Source organism: Carya illinoinensis, chromosome 14 (genome assembly GCF_018687715.1).
Source record: "Carya illinoinensis cultivar Pawnee chromosome 14, C.illinoinensisPawnee_v1, whole genome shotgun sequence".
Lineage (NCBI taxonomy): Eukaryota > Viridiplantae > Streptophyta > Magnoliopsida > Fagales > Juglandaceae > Carya > Carya illinoinensis.
The window spans coordinates 6,015,644-6,036,890 of NC_056765.1; the positions used below are offsets into that span (position 1 = coordinate 6,015,644).

The 21,247-nt window shown below is 34.6% G+C and overlaps 2 protein-coding genes across 4 annotated transcripts; one reads left to right on the forward strand and one right to left on the reverse strand.

Moving 5' to 3' along the window:
* The first annotated feature begins 418 nt into the window (after positions 1 to 418).
* On the forward strand, positions 419 to 1,732 carry LOC122293497 (protein FAR1-RELATED SEQUENCE 5-like). The gene has a single exon (XM_043102075.1). The coding sequence runs from the start codon at positions 419 to 421 to the stop codon at positions 1,730 to 1,732; it is 1,314 nt and encodes a 437-aa protein (XP_042958009.1).
* An 8,619-nt stretch (positions 1,733 to 10,351) lies between these two features.
* On the reverse strand, positions 10,352 to 18,379 carry LOC122295172. Of its 3 annotated transcripts, XR_006237874.1 has the most exons (6): positions 17,812 to 18,379; positions 16,886 to 16,946; positions 14,143 to 14,427; positions 12,085 to 12,566; positions 11,833 to 11,976; positions 10,352 to 10,868 (listed from the first exon to the last, which is right to left on the reverse strand). XR_006237874.1 is itself a non-coding variant. In XM_043104256.1 (4 exons), the coding sequence occupies exons 2-4, from the start codon at positions 16,892 to 16,894 to the stop codon at positions 12,271 to 12,273; spliced, it is 585 nt and encodes a 194-aa protein (XP_042960190.1). In that variant the 5' UTR covers positions 16,895 to 16,946; positions 17,812 to 18,374; the 3' UTR covers positions 12,015 to 12,270. The 3 variants fall into 3 exon arrangements, 2 of the variants coding, with proteins under 2 accessions (XP_042960190.1, XP_042960191.1); XM_043104256.1 differs by lacking the exons at positions 10,352 to 10,868; positions 11,833 to 11,976 and having other exon boundaries at positions 12,015 to 12,566; positions 16,891 to 16,946; positions 17,812 to 18,374; XM_043104257.1 differs by lacking the exons at positions 10,352 to 10,868; positions 11,833 to 11,976 and having other exon boundaries at positions 12,015 to 12,566; positions 17,812 to 18,374.
* Positions 18,380 to 21,247: the final 2,868 nt, after the last annotated feature.

Here is a 21,247-nt window from a genome sequence, read left to right on the forward strand (position 1 = left end):
ATCGTCAGATGGTGATGATATTTTTGAGGAGCCAAAATCAGGGATGGAGTTCAATTCGTTTGAAGATCTGTTGAGCTATTATAAGCAGTATGCAAAAATATGTGGGTTTGGGGTGATGACACAAAGGAGTGAGAGGTCTGACGATCACGGTGTGAGATATGTTACTCTTGGTTGTGCACGGGGAGGGAAGGCCCGGATTAAGAGTTCTAATCCTGCAAACCCACGTCCGACGGGAAAGACGGATTGTAAGGCCCGGATTAATGCACTAAGAATTGAGGGGAAGACGCGGTTGACAACAGTGAATAATACACATAATCATGTAATCAGCCCTTAGAAATCCCGCTTCTTTCGATGCAATAGAGCAGTTAGTGAAACCGTTAAAAGAGTCCTAGACACAAATGATTTAGCTGGCATCCGAATGAACAAGAGTTATGGATCTCTTGTGGTTGGCGCAGGTGGCTTTGAGAACCTCCCTTTTTTGGAAAAGGATTGTCGCAATTACATCGACAAAGCCCGTCATCTGCGACTTGGTGCAGGTGGTGCTGGAGCACTTCGTGACTATTTTATGAGAATGCAGTACAAGAATAACGGTTTTTTTGCGTTGATGGATTTAGACGATGACGGGCGGTTAAAAAATATTTTTTGGGCAGATCCACGAAGTCGGGCTGCTTATCAGTATTTTGGTGATGTCGTGACATTCGACACCACATACCTGACTAATAGGTATGGGATACTCTTTGCACCTTTTGTCGGTGTAAACCATCACGGGCAGTCGATTCTGTTAGGAGCTGGATTGATTTCCAATGAGGACACGGAGACATTTACATGGCTGTTCCAAACATGGTTGCAGTGTATGGATGGAATAGCGCCAAAGGCAATTATCACTGATCAAGACAGAGCAATGAAAAATGCAATTGCTATTGTCTTTCCTGAAAGTCGACATAGATTTTGCTTTTGGCATATACTTAAGAAAGCCCCCGAGAAGCTTGGATCGTATGCCACCTATAGAAGTGGGCTGAAAACCGAGCTGATGAAATGTGTGTACGACACACAAACTATTCAGGAGTTTGAAAACTGTTGGGCCGGTTTTATTAACACATACGACTTACATGAGAATGCTTGGTTGACAAGTTTATACAATGAGCGTGAGCATTGGGTACCGGTTTTCCTAAAAGAGCACTTTTGGGCTAGAATGAGTACAACACAGCGAAGCGAGAGTATGAATGCTTTTTTTGACGGTTACGTCCATGCGAAGACCAACTTGAAGGAGTTTGTTGACCAGTTTGACAATGCATTGAAGAAGAAAATTGAAAATGAAAATCAGGCGGAATTCCTGTCATTTAGCGGCACCATTCCCTGCGTATCTAGATCCCCAATTGAGAAGAAATTTCAATCCTTGTACACCAATGCTAAATTTAAGGAAGTTCAACAGCAAGTCATTGGCATGCTTGATTTGGAAATTAAGCTACACAGTTCTGATGGCGTAACTAGCACTTATGTATTAGAGGATGAAGTTCGTATTAAGGAGTTCACAAAACAGGTTACATATTCAGTGGATTTTAATGTGGATGACTGCAATGCAAAGTGCTCATGTGGGTTATTTCAGATGAGGGGGATACTGTGTAGACATATTTTGGCTGTATTCAAAACAATGGGTATAAAATTATTGCCAGACCAGTACATTTTGGACCGATGGAGGAAGGACATCAAGAGGAGATACACGTCAATCTGAAGTAGCTACGATGTAGGGGATCAGAGGCCAAATGGTAATAGACACACAATTCTTCTGAATATGTGCTACAAGATGATAGATTATGTTGTGGATTCTAATGAGCAATTTGAAGATGCAAAGAAGAGGATAAATGAGATGACTGGATTATATCGTCAATACCAACGCCCCTTGGCTATGGCCGAGACAGGTTCGAAAGCGACAAACCTATTTCTTGTGTATTTACTACAATAATGAAAGTTATAAAATCCATTACCTATTTCTTGTGTATTTATGTCCTATCTAACATCTCTTTTCCCAAAAAAGGTTCGGAACATGTATTTACGACACAGGATACTGCAGTTGGTAGTTCACAACAAGTGAAAAGTCCACGTATTGTCAGAGGGAAGGGAAGACCCCCATCTCTTAGAAGAGCATCTAGGATGGAGATAGACATGCGGAAGGTTAAAGCCAAACAAGCTAAACAAGCCAAACAACAAGTTGGAGGAAAACGCAAACAGGTTCGGGTTTATACGCTAATGTGTTTAATTTTTTGGCAATTAGGATATTTTTGTAAATAATGTAATAGAGCAGTTTTTTATTTCCTTAATTGGTAGCGAGATGAGAGAGAGACATCATCCATTGGAACGTGTATGAATTTATTTCATGACGGAGATATTGCAGCACTGGACACGCGCAGGAATTTATTTGGGCCATCGGAGGTAGATATTTGTGTCAATCCTGGACAAGTGCAGGTATTAGATCGATTGTTCAGCTAAAAGCTATGGTTTGATACGGGTTTCAATATTTGTAATCTGATAGGATCTGTTTGAAAATAAACAGGGAGTTCGAGACAGCTCACCTTTTAACAGTAGTGGACCCACCCAATCTCATCCCATTATTGATAGTCAAGAAAGTGTAAGATGGAAGGATCTTGCATATATTAGATTCTAATGGTTATTGGAGATGACTGAATATTTTCTCCCATTTTTCCTATCAGATATTTTATGATTGGATGGCGCACAACCAGAACTCTTTGGGTGGAGATGGGTCACAAGCATTTTAGACATGCGGTTAATGGTTGAGGCACATAGGGTATATTAGATATCTTTGATGCGTAGCCCTTAAAAATGAAACAGTTTTTTTTGTAAAGAAAAGCACTGTAATTATGTATGTGGATATACAGGATAAGTTGGAGGAAAAGCAGGAAAAACAGGCCAGGGCATATTTTTGTATTTTTGTAAATTTTGAAAATTTCTGTTGTAATTCATTTCTTCAAAGTATTCAGAGAGCTAGATTGACAATGTGGCTCATGAATGAGGCTAGACACATGATTCGTTTGAAAGCTATGTATTATTGAGGTTTTAGAAAATTGAAAAGTATTAATGGTTTATTCAGGTGTTGATGGTGAAAAGTATTCAGAGGCCTTTTGTGTGTAAGATGGCCGGATTATAAGCAGGTCATGTATTGGTTACCTGAGTTTGTGTCAATCGGGATGGTGTAATGGTAGTTCACGTGGGCTGGAATTTGACACAGTAACAGGGTGTATTTAAGTTCAGGCGTGTATGGCTCAAAAAGGCTCAATTGGCCAGACTAGTGTGGTAATTTGGTCTCAGAAATGACCACACTACTTAACGTTAGTGGCCAGATTAATGGCATACCAGCTTCAGTAAAACAAACATCTAGAAATGACCAAGCTATTATAACTAAAATAATGAAACAGTTTTTTAAAAGCATTAATTCATACAAGTTGCTACAAGTGAAGTTAGAACATACAAATAAAAACAGTTTCTTTATTTGAAGTTCCTCTAAATTGTTCTTTGCAATACAAATCACAAATTACTAAGACAGCGAGCAACATATATACAGGAATCCCTCATTACAGTCATACAAATGAGGCCAATCCTGGACAACTTGAGAAAGGCTCATGAAGTACCCTTTTCAAAAACAAACCCAAAAGTCCAGTTCGGTTTTACATATGACACAAAAAGTACCAATACATTCCAACTGATAAAGTCACATTCAAACAGGCCAAAAACTGGCTACATCAGTCGTAGCATTGGTTGAGATAGGTTACAAGACACTGGATACACTAAAAGTACAGCACAAAAAGTGACTATGAAAAACCATGTCAATCCCAGCAAATTGAAGACTCCCTTGTACTTCTTCTCCAATGCTTTATATTTTACTTCCTCGCTACGTAGCCGCGATTGAAGTACCCTGTCGTGCCTCCGTTCAGCTAGCTCCAACGTCATCTTACAGCAACTGTTTTGCTCACTTTGAATATCAATCCACTCGAAAAAGTCACATTGTTTTTTCATCTTATAGTTTGGACAATTGAAAAATCTTCTACCAAAAGAGTTTGCTTTTCCAGAAATCCGTAGCTTCGCTTGGGAGCCACAATAGCAAAGTGGTCTCTCCAAACTTGATCCGGAATGAGAAGCAGAACTCATTTGCTATCATGGATATTGTAGTAAAACGAGCATTCAAATCAGTATATGGCATTTAATAAACAGGTTATCACTATATATAAGGCAGTATTGTGATAAATTTGGTCTCAGCTATATACACAGCAGCTATGGCATTTCATAAACAAGTTACAGGAATATATGTCAATCCCAATTGAAAACAGTTAAGTAAAAAGATGGGTATAATAACAGATATATGTCAATCCCAATTGAAAACAGTTAAGTAAAAAAAGGGCCTTATAAGCAGTATGTCAATCACGGGTCCCAATTGAAAACAGTAAAGTGAAACAGTATGTCAATTTGATATATGTCAACCCCAATTGAAAACAGTTAAGTGAAACAAAAACAAACAGTTAAGTGAAACAGGTTCTAGGAGATACATGTCAATCCCAATTGAAAATAGCTAGGTGGAACGGGGCATTACAAGCGGTTTTTCATTCTCAATTGAAAACAGTTAAGTGAAACAGCATAATACACAAGCAGTATGTCAATCACAGTTGAAAACAGTTAAGTGAAACAGGGTTATTTCAGATGTAAGTCAATCCCAACACAAAACAGTTAAGTGAAACAGAATAATACACAAGCAGTGTGTCAATCCCAATTGAAAACAGTTAAGTGAAATAGGGTTATCTCAGAAGTAAGTCAATCCCATTTGAGAGCAGTTAAGTGAAACAGAATAATACACAAGCAGTATGTCAATCACAATTGAAAACAGTTACATGAAACAGGGTTAACAATGATATAAGTCAATCCCAATTGCAAACAGTTAGGTGAAACGAGGCATTAAAGGCAGTATGTCAATCCCAATTAAAAACAGTTAAGTGAAACAAGGATATGAGGCACAGGATTTGGGTAGCATATATGATGCCCAATCCCAACTGATACAATCAAATATGAGGAAGAAGGTTGTGTTTGAAAGTATTTATTGCTAACCTATCAACAACCAGCTTTTTCTCAGTACTCAGACGCATAAATCAAGAAGTTGAGCCAAATAAAAATAATGTTAGGTGGCTAGGTTGTAAGCATGTGTGTGTGTACCTCTCCATCCACCATTTACATTACTGATCAACAAAAACATACCACCCGGAACCAAACATATTTATTTTAAAAACATTTTTTGACAAGTATTTCTTTTATAAACATAACAGATTTCTTTTATCAACTCTCAATAGTCATTACAGAATATTATGCTTCGCAGAAACTACAGAAATACAAAACTAAAAATATCCTAAAATACAGAAATCCAATCATACAAATACAGTAATTTAAAAATATGATATGAAATAACCTGGACACGGCCGACTGATTGTCAGTTTCGGGATGAAAAGTTAAGGTTAGATCTAGGTATAAATAGGGCTAGGGTTTCGGTTTGGGATGATGACTTAGGGTTTTGAAAATGGTTAGGGTTAGGTCTAGCCTGCTTAGGGTTAGGGTTTTGCACAGCTTTAGGTTCGGTCACCTTTGAGACTACGAAAGGAATGAGATCATGATGGACTCGAGCAATGGAATGAGAGAAGAAGAGAGACAGAGAGACGGAGAGGGAAATACGATGAGAGGGACTGAATCGAGGGAGAGGGAGGGAAGATGATTAGAGGGACTGACTGACTCGAGGCTTTGGGAAGACGATTGCGATGGACTGAATCGGGGGAGATGGAAGGAAGACGATTAGAGGGACTCAATCGAGGGTTTCATCAATCCGATGAGAGGCATTTAGGGTTTCGCATTTGGGGAAGACGATGAGAGGAGTTAGATGACTCGAGGGCTTCTGGGCTTCTGAGGGACTGAAATTTTATCCAGCGTTTCGACAGTTTGGAGAAGACGAGACAGGAGGGCATTTCAATCGAGGGCTTCTGGGCATGGGTGGGACTGATTCAGAATCGTGCGTTTCGTGCATTTGGGGAAGACGAGAGAGGAGGGAAAGGAATGTTGAGGCTTCTAGGCTTCTGAGGAGGGAGAGGAATCGAGGGACGTTTCGAGCATTCAAAACAGACGATGAGCTGTTATCACGGGGAAGACGAGAGGGAAATTAAATGAAGACGAGAGGGAAATTGGAAATTAAATGAAGACGATTGCATCGAGGACTTGAAGGAAGGCAATTGAATCGAGGGGCTTCTGACTTTAAAAACCAAAACGGAGCGTTTCCAATATTTTCCACGTCAGCGAAGCCATTTGCACGCCGACTGCTCAACACGATTGCATCCAGAGTTTTTCTAACAAATGATGTCAATTGTCAAATTAAAAGGGAATTCAGAGTGTTGAGAGATCTTCAAGGGTGCAGAGGAAGCTATATTGACTAACGTGGCATTCTAGAAACATGCCACGTGGCTAAAAAGTTGACCCCCGCCACCACTTCTCCTCCTCGTCTTGGTCTGACGCTTACTGTAAAGGTGAAAACCACTCCCTCCTTCATCACTCAGAATAAATACAAAAAAAAGATGCCCAACAAAAATAAAATAACAAGGAAGGAAAAAGATAAAAAATCATGAATGCTATAGGTTTTGTTTTTCATAAACACAACAAACCAGATCTGATGAGCAAGTAGATATATCAAATAGATCTATTTCTTTCTATCTGATGAGGACGATAACGATGAAGAGCTCTTTTTTTCAGCTGTTCATGTTTACGAAGAAGGAGGAGGAGCAGCGACTGCCAAACAGTCAGAAAAAGAAGAAGACGAAGAAAGGAGGAAGAAAGTGTGAGATGAAAGAGAGAGAGTGGAGGATTTTTTTTTTTTTTTTAATTTTAAGTAGTTGAGTCGGTAGAGATCCTCCGTATAAATCCACAGGAAGGGTAGCATTTTCCGGTTCATAAATTAAATAGTTTTGTAGTATGTTTCTATGAGTGTTGCTTTGATTAATTTAGCTGGTAAAGTCAGGCTTCTCAGCAATACAATAAAATAAATTATAATTTAGGTAATTACGTTTGAAGTTTGAAATCTTTAAGAGTGAGGCTGATCAATAGAAAAACCGAAAAGGGAATAAATCTATTAATTGAATTATTTTATTTTAAAATTTTATTTTTTGAATAATTTTACAAAGGTCATGTCATCCGGTTATGCGTCAACATTAATTTTTGCACCATCTTGTGTCATCAAAATTTAAGTAGAAATTTTATGTACAACCACCGGAATAGAGTAGAATGATTCATTTTATTGATAATTTTTAAATAAAACAATATTATTAGTATTCAATAAAAATTTTAAAATATTTTTTTTTAATGTGTCAGTTATTTATATATTAAAAATTATTAAATTTAAATTTTAAAAGAAAATAAATGAATATCATATGTAAAATTATAAGTACACAAATACATATAGTATTTACTATTTTAAATACCATTATCAATGGGTTGTTAACCACACACCGAAATATTTCTAAACGTAAAAATCAAAAATGTAAAGTCACCCAACAATGTTTTAAGTTTGAAATACATAATGAAATTAAAGCTTTTTTTTTTTCTAGATTAAAATCAAGAATGTAATAAAAAATTCTTACAGTTTTAGCTCATAAAAATTACTCACAGATAATTTTTGGCAAGCCAGGGATAACTTGGCCCCAAAAAAGTAAGTTCCAGGACAGAATACCAATCCACACTTTTACAAATGAGAAGTGTGGAATCATAACAGAGTAAGGGAATCCAAGTGTCCTGAATGGAAGGAACCATGAGAGGCTCACACTTATGCAAAGCTTGGACTGTTCTCAACATTTTTTATAATTTTTATTTTAAATAATATCTAAATATATATAAAACACTCTTTAATTTTAAATATTTAATTTTTTATTTAATTATTACCTTATCATCCAAACATAAAAATCAATAAATATATTTCAAAACTTTGTAACAAAATACAAAAAGTCATACAATTTTTTTAAAAACTTTGAAACAAAAATATTATTAAAAAATTATACTTAAATAATTTTTAAATTTTACATATTTTTATTTAAATTTTTCTCATTTATCTAAAAAGAATTGCTATGCATCCACAGCTGTTTAGATGCATACTACACATGTTTTTTTATTTTTTATTTCTTTTAAATGTCAGACTCCTCTCTCATCAGTCTCTCTCATCAAGCTCTCTCAAGTCTCTTTCTCTTCAAGCTCTTTCTCTCTTCAAGCTTTGTCTCTCTTCAACCTCTCAAACTCTCCTCAACATCTCTCTCTAAACTCTCTCTCTCTCCTCAAGATCTCTCTTTGACCTATCTCATCAAACTCTCTCTCAACAAATCTCTCTCTATCTAACCTCTCTCTCTCTCTCTCTCCTCAGGTGTTCTATCTGGTCAAGCTCTCACTCTCAAACTCTCCTTAACATCGCTCACTTCTCTCTTTTCAAGTACTCTCTCTTTGACCTCTCTCATAAGCTCTCTCTCATCAAATTTTCTTTTTCAACAAATCTCTCTCTCTCTCTCTCTTCAAGTGCTCTCTCTTATATCAAATTGTTAGTTTCAACGTAGAGAAAAAAATTCAAATGATAAAATCAGTTGACACTTAAGATGTAGAGTGTGTAAGGTGTAGAGTGTGTAATTTATTAGAGGGGCTGATGACAATATTTTCCCTTATTTAAAATCTAATAATATATCTTGAATTAAATTATTTTTTTATTGTTCACATAATTTCGAGATATTTAGATATCCAAATGAGCGCTTCATGATTAGAAAGCGCAGCCATTAGTGAATCGGCGCGCGGGTCTAAATTTCGGTTGAGCGTGTGTATGATGATGGTGATGGGCAGATATCTGACTTCAAACAAAATAAGAAGAAAAATAAGAAAGAAAGAAGGAGAAAAAGAGGGACAGCATGCAGAGACGAATACAGATCCTTCTTCCCCCGCCCCCACACGAGTTCCCAAACCACTGTTTCTCGATCCTCTGCAGAGGCTGAATATAGGTCCATGACCTATACAGTTTGTGAGTTGACTTGGCTAAGATCTTTACTTAATGATTTTGGTCAAAATCATTCTCCACCTTCTCTATTATTTTGTGACAATCAAGCTGCCCTACATATTGTTGCTAATCCTGTTTTCCATGAGAGAACAAAGCATATAGAGTTGGATTGTCATTTAATCAGAGAAAAGATACAAGCTGGACTACTCAAGACTTTACATGTTACCTCATCCCATCAGCTTGCAGATTTGTTCACCAAGCCTCTCGGATTTGCTCCATTTTATTCATTGCTGTCCAAGCTGAATGTTCACAATATATACCATTCATCTTGAGGGGGACTATTGTAAATAATGTAAATTGTAAAATTTTCATTTCATTTTATTTTGTTTTCTGTTAGTCCGTTTAATAAAGCAGGTACATGTAATTACATTTGTGTCTTAAACCAATTAAGTCGGTTAGTTGGTTTAATAGTCTTTAACCTTGGGTTAAGTTTTTACTCAATGTATAAATACTTAACCCAACACATGTACAGTTTTAGATTAATGAAATAAATTCTTCTCGTCTTCTCCAGTGCTCTGTTTTCTGAGAACTTGAGTTGAAATTGTCACAAGTATTAAAGAATCTTTGTGATCTAACTACTGCAGCAATACTAAAAAGCGGTTTGAATTAAAAAATTATTTTATCATATTTTATTATTATAATTTTTTAAAATTTTTATTTAAGATATAATAAATAATTTAATTTTTTTAAATATTAAAATAATAATAATATAAAACAATATTTTAATAATATTCTATCTAATTTTTTTCTAATACCATCTTATTTCATTATACAAACGACTCCTAAATTTATTAAAACCGAAACCATTTTTTAAGAAGGCCTGAACTCATGTATCGTTTATTAACTTTTTCTAAATTGAATAAATATAAATATAATTTAGAGAAATAATATTAGTTTCAAACTATAGAATTCAAATTTCAAACAGTGTAACAACTAGTTGTGGCCGACAAAAAAATCTAACAAAAAACTGTACGAGATTAGGATTTCACGTACGAAATTCGTAGCTCTCCCTCGCATTTCAAGTAGAGGAGAAATTTGAATTTCTGCCGCCTATTGATGGAGCCGAAATTATAAACTATTAAGGGTTGTCGGAGAATAATGACAAGTAATGAAATTACACCTATCATATTTTTTCGGATGTTCGTTGAAAGGATACGACAAAGAAACAAGGTAAAGAGGCACTCAGATTCAAATCCTGAAATAAAAAATGAGAAATGCTATGACTGACGAAAGGGAGGAGGCACAAAATTAGAAAACAGTTTATATAAGGGTAAAACATATAAAACAGTTTATTTGCACACTTAACTAAAAGAGAAAAGCTATCGATTAGCCACTATAGGAAATCAGCCGTTGCACAACTTATGTGGATGTACTTTTTTTTTTTTCCTGTTGAAACTAGCATTTTGAATTTTGAACCTCAACCATATTTCTGTATTGAACCTATCCCACTCCCGCGTCCCCTTACCTCCCTCCCTCTCGTTGAGGGTTGCCCAAAACTGGCAACTCGTCGGCCTGCCTTTATCCATCGCCGCCTAGCCTTTTTCCCCCACAGACCATTTCGAACAAGAGGGAAGAGTTCAAGGGGACCACTCATCGCCCAACACCCACAATGCCCTCCCTCCACTAGCGCCACCGCACAACGCATCTTGAGTCGTTACCGTCCCTCTCGTCGCCCAGCACCCATGACTCGTCGACCTCCCTTTGCCCATCATCGCCCAGCACCTGTGACTCCTACGTCTATTTCACCGCCCATCTGCTCAACAACAAGAGGTAACTCCACGTTATTAAGTTCTTTGTACTGAGAGAGGTAAAGTTTGGGGTAGATTTCTTCTTTCGGAGATGGGTATTGGGCTTAGGGCATGAAAATGTTAGTGAGTTGCAGAAAATGTTTTCTTGAAGTTAATGGTTGCTGGTGATGATCTTTGTTGGTTTATGCATTAGCAAAGTATATCACTTTTCTGCTTTTATTGTCTTTTCTCGCATTTTCTTTCTCTATCTCGCACTCTCTCAATCTCTTCAGCTGGTGAATGGATGGCTGCTTCTTATAATGGTGTCATGTGTTTGATGGCTATCCAAACTGTAATTAAGTAGCACATATCCACATTTCAAGGTTATGAGTTTATGATCAAGATTAACCTGTCTTCAATTCTAATTGTGTACGGTTGTCAAAAAATGAGACATTGATGCCCAACATTTTTCAAACGACTCGAGTTTAATGGGTGAGACAGAGGTTTCGAAAACAACTGTATGATTCCATTAGAACAAGGGAAATAGACCCTTGAAGGCATTTGATTCGGCATTTTCTACATTTTTTGTTTATCTCCCTCACACGTTTCAAAATTGTCTCAAGGTTGGTCATCTCATTTGAGCCTAAATTGTCTCAAGAAATTCCATTTTGAATTCCATGCTTCTACAATGTTGCCATTTAGTATAAGTCAATATTATTGTAGAGTAAGTTCTGATCTTTTAGTTTGCTTTCTACTACAAGTTTTGATCTTTAAGTTTGCTTTCTACTACAAGTCAGTTGACTGTAAAATGAGCTAGCTAGCTGTTAATTAATGTTACTCAACTAATTAGGTACGTACGAGAGATATATAGGAAATTTTTGTATGTATAAAATTAGTAAGAATTATTTTTTTAGAAATTTCTTTTTTACGAAAAAGACCCCAATTAATGGAAATTAAAGCTAAGAGATCAAAAAGAGTACTGGTACTAACAGTGTTTATAGATCCATCGTTTCCAAAACACCAGCCGATTTTCACTCTCGAATGCTTCGGTCGAAATGGCCAGTACCCTCAAAGGGAGTCCGCCGCAGCCAAAAGCCAAACTAGGACAACGCTCCACTAAATCCAAAGCCATATCTTGCATGATCATCACATATACACATGCATGTATCCAATTAATTAATCCAATCACCGGCCACTCAATGGTTAGAAGATAGAGAGAAAACATGCAGTAATATTTGTTACCTAAATCTTTGTTATAGATAGAGTAGTTGAGAAGTGTGGCACCATCGAGGCTTTGTTCTGGCTCCAAATCTTCAAATGGAGTTTAGAATAGAGATAGCGAGCCAATTCTTTATGCCCAAAGCCCATGGCCATAGTAACTGGAAGTTCTCCGTCAGAATAATTTCTAACGCTGACCAAGCTCTTGTTCTATGTCATCAGGAACTCTGCCATCCGTTGATTCCCACTAGTAATTGCTACATATAGAGCTGTATAGCCTAGTTTATCTTGCATTGCCAAATCATGTTCAGAAATCATATTGACCAACTCCTCGACTATACATTCCTGTTCAGCTTCAACAGCAGCGTGAAGAACTGTCCCACGCGTAAATGGAATTCTTGCTGTCGAAGCAGCAGGGTGGAGCTTGAGGAAATCTCTTGCAATTATCCAATCCCTACTTTGCACAGCCTTGACTAAGCCCGCATAATCATCCTCCCTCTCTTGCCCTGCCATGCATATATATTACACAAGATTTTAATTGATATGCTTTTTGATCTCCAGTTTTCATATTATACGTAGAATTATGAAAAAAATTAAACAAAATGTACTTTTCAACAAACCACCAAGTACATATATAATGATATCATCTTTTGCATGTATGTGTTGATTTTAAATTCAGTACGTATATAGGATTTATCAAATATATATATAATGATATTAATGCAAGTTATATTACAACTAGTAAATCTGGTAAGTAATGTTAGCTATAAGTTTCAAATAGACAAATATCGAGTAGTCCTTTTGTTAAAAAGTGGATTACACTAAAAATAGAATTTTTTTATACTTTTTTAAGGGGACAACCTTTTACAAAAATTATTGTACAGAATTTATCTATTGGGACTTGTATGAATCATTTTTCAAATTTCATAGTACCACTTCTTTTCATGGATTAGGCTATAATTGAATGTTTGTCAGTCTAAAACAGCCCAAATAATTAGCCGCAGGCAAAGCCTATAAGTTTATTTGTGTCATGTGAAGATGCAACCCAACGAACTGAGTGTTCAATGTGGGCTTTGTTCCCATTCTCGTATAGCTTACCACTCACAAATATTCAAGCTCAATAAAATCTTTAAGCAAATCTCTATTGATTTTTAATGTAATTATGTATTATTTTGAGGAAAAATCACAGATTACTGCTGAAATTGTCACTAATTTTGCAAAAATAGCAATAAATTTAAAATCAAACATAGTCAAACATGCAGGTTCATTTACTGATCGTTAAACAAAATTAAATAAGTAATTTAACCCCTTGTTAAAATTTTATCGTTGATAGCACGGAGATTGATAATTAAAAAATAAGTAATGTACTACTAGTACTGGTATGATCTAAAAGGTTGGATCTTAATGGGAGCAAGCATTGCAAATTACAAATAGGAGAAGTTTGAGAGATAAAGTTAGATTAGTTTGATGGTCACCTTGTAAAATGAGTACTACAGGTCGTTTGAGGAGATGAAGGGGTATTTCATTTTACTATCATCTTGTTCAACTAAAATGTTGGTCCATATCCAAATGTGCTTTCCAACAAATACGATCCAGATTCGTAGATGAGTTGAGTGAGAAGGATGTTAAAGTTTTCCAAATCTTGTAACCTAGCTAGTCTCCAAATTCTTTATCTTTTTTTTTTTTTTTTGTTAATTCTTTCTACTTGCAAGCTATATAGTGTAAATGACACACCATCCACATCATTGAAATAACAGGAGTTGATTTACAATATTTAAATATAAAATCTCTTGTGTAAATTAAAAAAAGTCAGGTCTAAGATAAACCACCTAAAATAAATTATTTTTACTTCTTGTCAAGGTGATTCGAATTTCAATTCTCAAGTTTCAATGACAAGAAGAATTACAACTAAGTTACAAGAGCTTGGAATAAATACTGAGAAATTCCCAATTTTCCCTACAATTATAAGCCTATTTTTCTTCTTCCAATAATGTTTGTGCATATTGTGTGTGTGTGTGTGTGTGAGAGAGAGAGAGAGAGAGAGAGAGAGAGAGAGAGAGAGAGAGAGAGAGAGAGAGAAACCTGCGTTGTCTTTACTTGAAGAGTTTCCTTTGTTAATTATCGAATCATCATCTTCAGTCTGTATTAGCTTGTCCTGTCCATTACTTTCCATGAACATTTTAGCCAACATTTCCAAAGCAATATTTGCAGAACAAATGTTATTGATCCAAGATAGTATGTTCATCCCGCATGAACTTTGAATTGCTTGTAAAGTCATATCATTCCTCTTCCTCCAAGCCTCGAATTCAACCACATCATCTTCTGGTTTGGGGGGTTTTGAGCTTGTTTCAACAAGATTCCAAAGACCTTGACACAAAAAATAATTTTTCATCTTGACACTCCAATCCACATAATTATCATTTCCGAGAAGTTCAAAAGGAAAAATGTTTGTTTCCATGCTGTCTGTCAACTTATGAAGTACATAGATTGGTACTCAAACACTTAGAATACAAAGAGACACTATTGTGATATATTTCGTTTCTTTTGTTAATTCTAAATATAACATTTCTTTGGCTTTGAAAAACAACAGAATTAATTATTTTCTATGACTTTGAAAACTGAATTAAAGCCATGTTTGGTTTCACAGAAATTTCCAAAATGTTTTACAAACCAAACCAAACATCTCTCAATCTCAAAAAAAAAATAAAATAAAATAAAAAAATCTATTTCAAAATTTTAAATTTTCATCTAATCATTACCCAAACACAAAAATCAATATAATTTTTGCAAACTTTAAAATAAAAAGTAATTTTAAAAAATTATATTCAAATAAATTTTCAACTTTATCTATCAACTTTTACAAATTTTAATGTAATACTTATTTTAAAAGAAATTTTTATTCAATTTTTTCTCTCATTTTTCAAAACTTAATTTCAAACAAATTCTCAAATACTTTCAAATATTTTTGGTAACCAAACGTGGAGATCTCTCTAACTAACTAATTTTCTTATAGCAAGCACTTATTATGCTAATTTTCTTTAGATTGTGGTAGGAAATATAGTTTATAACTTTAGGACTTATAACTTATAACTTAAATAATAAGTTCTACTATTAAAAAGTTATTTACTGTTTGGTAACTATATGTTTAAAGCACTTTTAAACATGTCATGTTTGTTTAGAAACAAATTAAAAAAATACTTTCTGAAGTAGAAATGACAATTATTTAAATTTGTAAAGATTATGATGATATCCTTGGAACTTTGAAAGTTGTAATTGTCTTAAAGTTGTATAGATATTTTTGTTCATTGACAGTCTTTTTTAAATTTGAATTATGTTCCACATTATCTGGAAAAACATGTTTGAAAAAAAACATCAAAATGATGTTTTTCCTCAAACGTACTTTTTAACTTATTTGAGATTAAAAGTGTTTTAATATATAACACCCAAATGACCTAATTATTTCATTAAAGAGTTTTTAAGAATATTTAAATACTTTTTAAGACTCATAACACAATCCCAAACGAGCCCTTTATCTTAAAAGCAAGGAATTTATGCTTTACAGTGTAGAGAGTACTTCCCAAATGTAAAAATTAATCAAACGATGCCAATTAGCAATTAAGTAGGGGTGTTGCCGTATTTAGGGAATTAGTATATCAATCAAAATTTATATTGACACCTTTTTCACGCATTGTTAATTGACATACATCTCACACAATATTGTGTCGATCTTATCCTAATTTAGGTGTAAGAATTTGTAAAGCAATTCTAAGGATCTCAATATTTTATATTTATGTATATATATATATATAATAGAGAGAGAGAGAGAGAGAGAGAGAGAGAGAGAGAGAGAGAGAGAGAGAGAGAGAGAGAGAGAGAGAGAGAGAGAGAGAGAGAGAGAGAGAGAGAGAGAGAGAGAGGTACCATTGTTATTGAATTGAAGGTAATAAATGTGACATTTAAAAGTGATGCAAATGATTTAAACGATATGCAAATGATTCTAAGCTAGCTGAAACCTTCTTATAATTACAGTTTTCCAAAAGCAAGTTTCTTTTGGACTTTGGTCCTTAAGAGTTCTTCAGAGGCTAGAGATTTTCTAAAAAACCCCATTTTACATAGTTATTAAGCAGCATTTGAGCAAATACATTATAGAAGTTGGGTCAATTTTATTTTCATTACACTTGCTAAGACAATGACCCCACTTAACGTAAGCAGGCTAACCCAACATAAGCATCTGGCAAAAACCTTGCCCTGTATCTCAAAGTTTTAAAAAATTGATTCACAAATGTACCTTATGTCAAGAGATAATGTCAGTTAGCATCACTTACACAAGAAGATCTCAAATGGATGCAGTTAATTACCAAATTTTAAACAATGTGGCATATATTTGGTGGAAGCAAAAAACCCTATAACTTGGGTCAGGTGAGAATCATCCAGATTAAAAAAGAATTATCATGGTTTAAATCAAAACATATAATCATAGACATCTCCAAGCTATCTGCAGGAGCAAAAGTTATTTTGCATTGAACGTTAAAACCATCAGGAGTGAAGAGACAACATAAGTGCCAGCATGGTATATGGACTGAGTATACTTAGAGATTTTCTTTAAGCTCTCAATTAGGCGCCACATAGGGAAAAAGTGAAACTCTTCAAGCAACATTCCTTAGAGTTACTTCATGATTAAAACAGTATGGCATTTTTAGGTATATATGCCCATAAAAGTATGTGGACTAAGTTAAGATGTGGACATTAAACCACAGTGAACCCCAAAGTAGAACGAAACATGGCGAGCAATAGAATGATAAATTGAACCTTGGATGCATGATACCTTACCCATGACTCAGAGGATTTGTATCCAATATGCATAGGCACGCATCATCTTCATAGAGCTGTGAGAATCAAATTCAATAGAGTAACAAAAAAGTGGAACCAAAGTGAATAGAGAATGTATTTTCACATCATAACATGTTATGAAGAGGCCCCTACATACTAAGCATAAGATTAGGCCTTGAGTCACAAACGAGGGATATACAAGATTTAGCAACTACAAGTGCTCGAAGCATCACTTATAAAAATAAATAAATAAAGAAGAAGAAGTGCTTAAAGCATCAATAGTCAAGAAATATGGCAATATTGCCAAACATTTGGTGTTCTTCAGAAAATTCTGACCAAGCATATTAAAATTCCTGTAGGGGACTTTGGATTCAAAATCAAGTCTTACTCCCTGCTTCACAAGAAAAACTTCTAAGTAATAATAATAATAGTTAGCAGTTTGCCAGGAAATAATTAACAATATTTTCTTAAAATGCAGAAAAAGGTAAGAGGATTTCACGATGATGAGATTCACAGGGACTTATTCACGCAGATAAACACAAATAGCAAATCAATGACCCAACGATTACGGCAGAAAATTTGACCACTAGAAAAAAAATGTAAATAAAAAATGGTCCACAATGCCTAGAGATACTTCCAGGAGACTCTGAAGTACGCAAATGTTTGACAACTAGGAAAAGGGTGGAAAAGGAAAATACATATATGCACACAACATACAGATATTCAGTATGTGTGTGTTTTATATTTACACATTAAATTTGAATCACCAAATTGTCTTCTCGACTAAGTTCTCTGCATGTAAGCTCTCCAAATTTCGAAACCCAAATCACGAAAAACCGTGAAAATCGCTTTTCAATTTTCTTCCACTCTTCATGAAATTTCTCAGCATCCAAACAAAAATGATCAAATAAGCCGAATTACCTTGAGAGCTGGTGATTCACCGCGCACAATCTTGCAGAAAACACAGTCGTTTTGCCGATCCATCTGCTCAGAATCACTGAACCGCTGAGTCTCACCCGAATCAGAAGCGCAATTGGAAAAGGAGAGGGCTGAAAAAAGTGGGATAGGAGTCCGACCCCGAGGCTGACCGGAACCGAGAGGGCAGAGATGGGAAGAGAGAACGGCGAGCCTCCGTGCCTCCATGTCAAGTGAAACCGAACCTTCTGACATAATGACTGGCTGTGGATATGGCCCTGCCCATGATTTCCAGAGTTTTCTTAAGTGAGATTCTGATCTAAGAAGGCAGAGAAACAAACCAAAACGGTCGGTTTTTCCTATTTTTGTTCGAGTATTCAAGGATTTATTGAGAGGATGGAGGTTCGGCGTGGCCGTGGTGGCGCTGTAGTGACGTAGTCGAGGCTCGAGACAGAGGCCGTTGGTTAGCTTTGCTCGCTTTTTTATCCATATAGAGCTTTTGATTTTTTGTTTTGCTCTTGCCCAGCCATTTTCACGGGACGTGTGTCGGTTTGGTTTCGTTAGCCGGTCGGGAGTTCCAAACTTCCAAGTGTACAGTAGAGTTTTTGAGGAATTCTATTTGTGGTTTTTAGTTGAGGATTAGATGTGTCAACTTTAATAAATGAAAAAAATATATTATTTTAAAATTAATATTTTTTATAATTTTAAAAAATTTTAAAGATAAAATTACCTAAATCTGTATTACACTGTCTGAACAGGCGCGGTACTTAGCAGTGCTCTAGAGTTTTTAATAAGCAGAATCTTGCAAGACTTGGGTTAACAACTTCAAATTTTCCTTTTTCTTTTTTTTTTTCAATCAAGTATTGCATAATTATATGAAAAGATATACCTACAATCTTCTATAAAATTATATTTTAAATTGAAAATATTTTTATAAAACGAGATTACTTTTATAAGTTTTTATAAAAACACCCCTCATTTAAAATATAATTATAAAAAGGGTAGTGAGAATAGTTGTGTGTATATGATTTTACAAACTAAAAAGAGCTACATTGATTTGAAATCTAAGAATATTCGTCAAAATTATTCTTATTATTCAAAAATTATTCAAAAAGAATCTAATATCAGTTAATATTCGAGTTGATCTTCCACCATGAGGTTATTAATGACTTGTTAATAGCTGAAATGATCACTACATGAGAGTCTCCTTTTAATACTATATATTTTAATCCCCAAGTTTGAGCTTCTTTAAGAACTAATTTAGCCGTTGTAGCTTCTCCAAAGATAGGATTTGTTCCGTTTGTTCTGTAAATTTCTTTAGTCATAACAAAAATAAGTTCTTCTATGGATACACATTGCAGTTGCTATACATCTTGAATTTCTAGTTGCTACATCAAAAGCAAAGGGAACGACGGGATCAGGATTTCATATGAGTTTGTTAGCTCAATATAGTTAAAACCCTAGATTAATTTTAAGAATTGGAATGGGAGAGGAATAAACATGTAGAGCTAATATAATAATATTTGTCCAGTCTTTAATCATATCAATGAAGTTGAGTCCTAATTCTTGTGTAGAAAAAAATCAAACACCATTAAAATTATATTGGGTGAACATCAATATAAAATAGGATTAACAAAATATGTGATATAAGTTAAGCTATTCATCCCAATGAAAAATAATCATCAATTCAGCTTATTTTTCGATATATCAATACAACATTATAACAAAGAGAAATTCTATTTACAGTCCTTAAGTAGGGACTACATGTGCATGCCCTTTATTAAAAGAGAAAAAATATCATTTTAAGAGAGATATTTTAGTAATTTTAAAAAATTTTAAAGATAAAATTACCTATATCTGCATTGCAATCCCCAAATGGGGACTATACGTAGCATTGCTCACAAAGAGAAATTCTATAACAAATAAGGAAAAAAGTTACAACCAAAGCTTCATTTTCTGATCAAAGATGCCCGATCCATAGGTTGAAACAAGCATGTAAATGAGAAAGCGAAATAGCATCATTACAAATATAATGATGGGAACACCAGCCAAACTAATGATAGGGACGACGATCCAATATTTTCCATGTAACATAAGTAAAAGAGCAGTAGAAAAAGCTATCATCATAGTTACAATAGAGATGAAGAGAGCAAAAAGGCCTATAATAATCTTTTTGGGCAAAGATTTAAGAAAGTCTTCTTCAGCATAACGTGATATGAAGATTCTTGAAAACATCAATACCGAAGTCAAGGAAGCAAATAGTGACACAGAATCAGTTACTATAAAGAGTGTAAATAGTCTGTCATGCATGAGGATTGGAAAGCCTTTATTTTGGTCGTTACCACCAGGAATGGTAAATGCTGCCGCAAACATAATGGTAATGATGAGAGTGCTGACCACAGTAGAAGAAGTTGCCATGTCCTTCATTCGTCGCTCTCCCTCTTTTCTCATTCCTTGATGGTCTTTCGTAAACAATTGTCTAGCAGTCAAACCGTCTTTGTTTAACATTTCCTTATGTGAGAGAGGGCAGATGCGTTCCACCTCCTACATTTATTAAATAAAAATATGAGGAAAAAAATGCAATTAGAATATAATCAATTTTTTTTTAATTGCTTCTCCTTGGCTTCAGTGAACAATCAGTACTTCAATCTTGTGGCTTTTTGAATAATGAATTTTGTTGTTTAGATTTCCATACAACCATATTTTTATTTGAAGGTATTTAATATTATTTTATAAAAATGTCATTCATTTAAAACATGAATGTGTAAAGAATTGTAAAAATAGTTGTATATATGTCAGTTTCTTTTTTCAAATTTGTAATTTTTTTTTCAATTTAATATGTTTATTAGATTTCTATATTGAAAATTTATTGACTGCGAGAGTTTTAGCTTTCTTATAATAAAGATCTGCTTAGTAGCAATCTTGTGACACCGAAAAACAATATAGAATGCAAAACAAAGTTATTCTATATATAATAAATAGAATACTTGCAGAGTGGTTAAAGTTTCTAGTTAAGATTATTCCATAGTATAGTTCTTAAAATGAAAAATACCATTGTTTTGAAGTTAAGTGATACATATTTTTCCACCCCACATTCCCCACAATATTAATGTAGGGGGATTAAAAAACAATATTAGATATAAATTTGGAAAGAATGCAGATTTTAAGACATATTAAAGTACAACAAATGGGCTAAATGTTATGAGTTCTTTCCTAAAAAATTTAAAGGTTTTTATACCTACATTACATGGTACTATTGTTGTTCTCCTTTCTCTCTTTGAAAATCTATCTCTAGATTAGTTTAGAGAGTGTATGGTCTAGAGCAAAATAATAAAGTAGCAGGGAGCTAGAGATGGATGGAGCTAACCTTAAACCATTGAATTTCTCTTTGCATTTGCAAAGCTGCTCCTCCTATTTGATCTATAGCAGTATTTTTTGTTAA

Coding starts and splice junctions, on each gene's coding strand:
- LOC122293497 (XM_043102075.1), top strand. CDS start 419: ATGAACAAGAGTTATGGATCTCTTGTGGTTGGCGCAGGTGGCTTTGAG.
- LOC122295172 (XM_043104256.1), bottom strand. Junction 12,567..14,142: donor TTCAAGTAAAGACAACGCAG/GTTTCTCTCTCT, acceptor TATGCATGGCAG/GGCAAGAGAGGGAGGATGAT.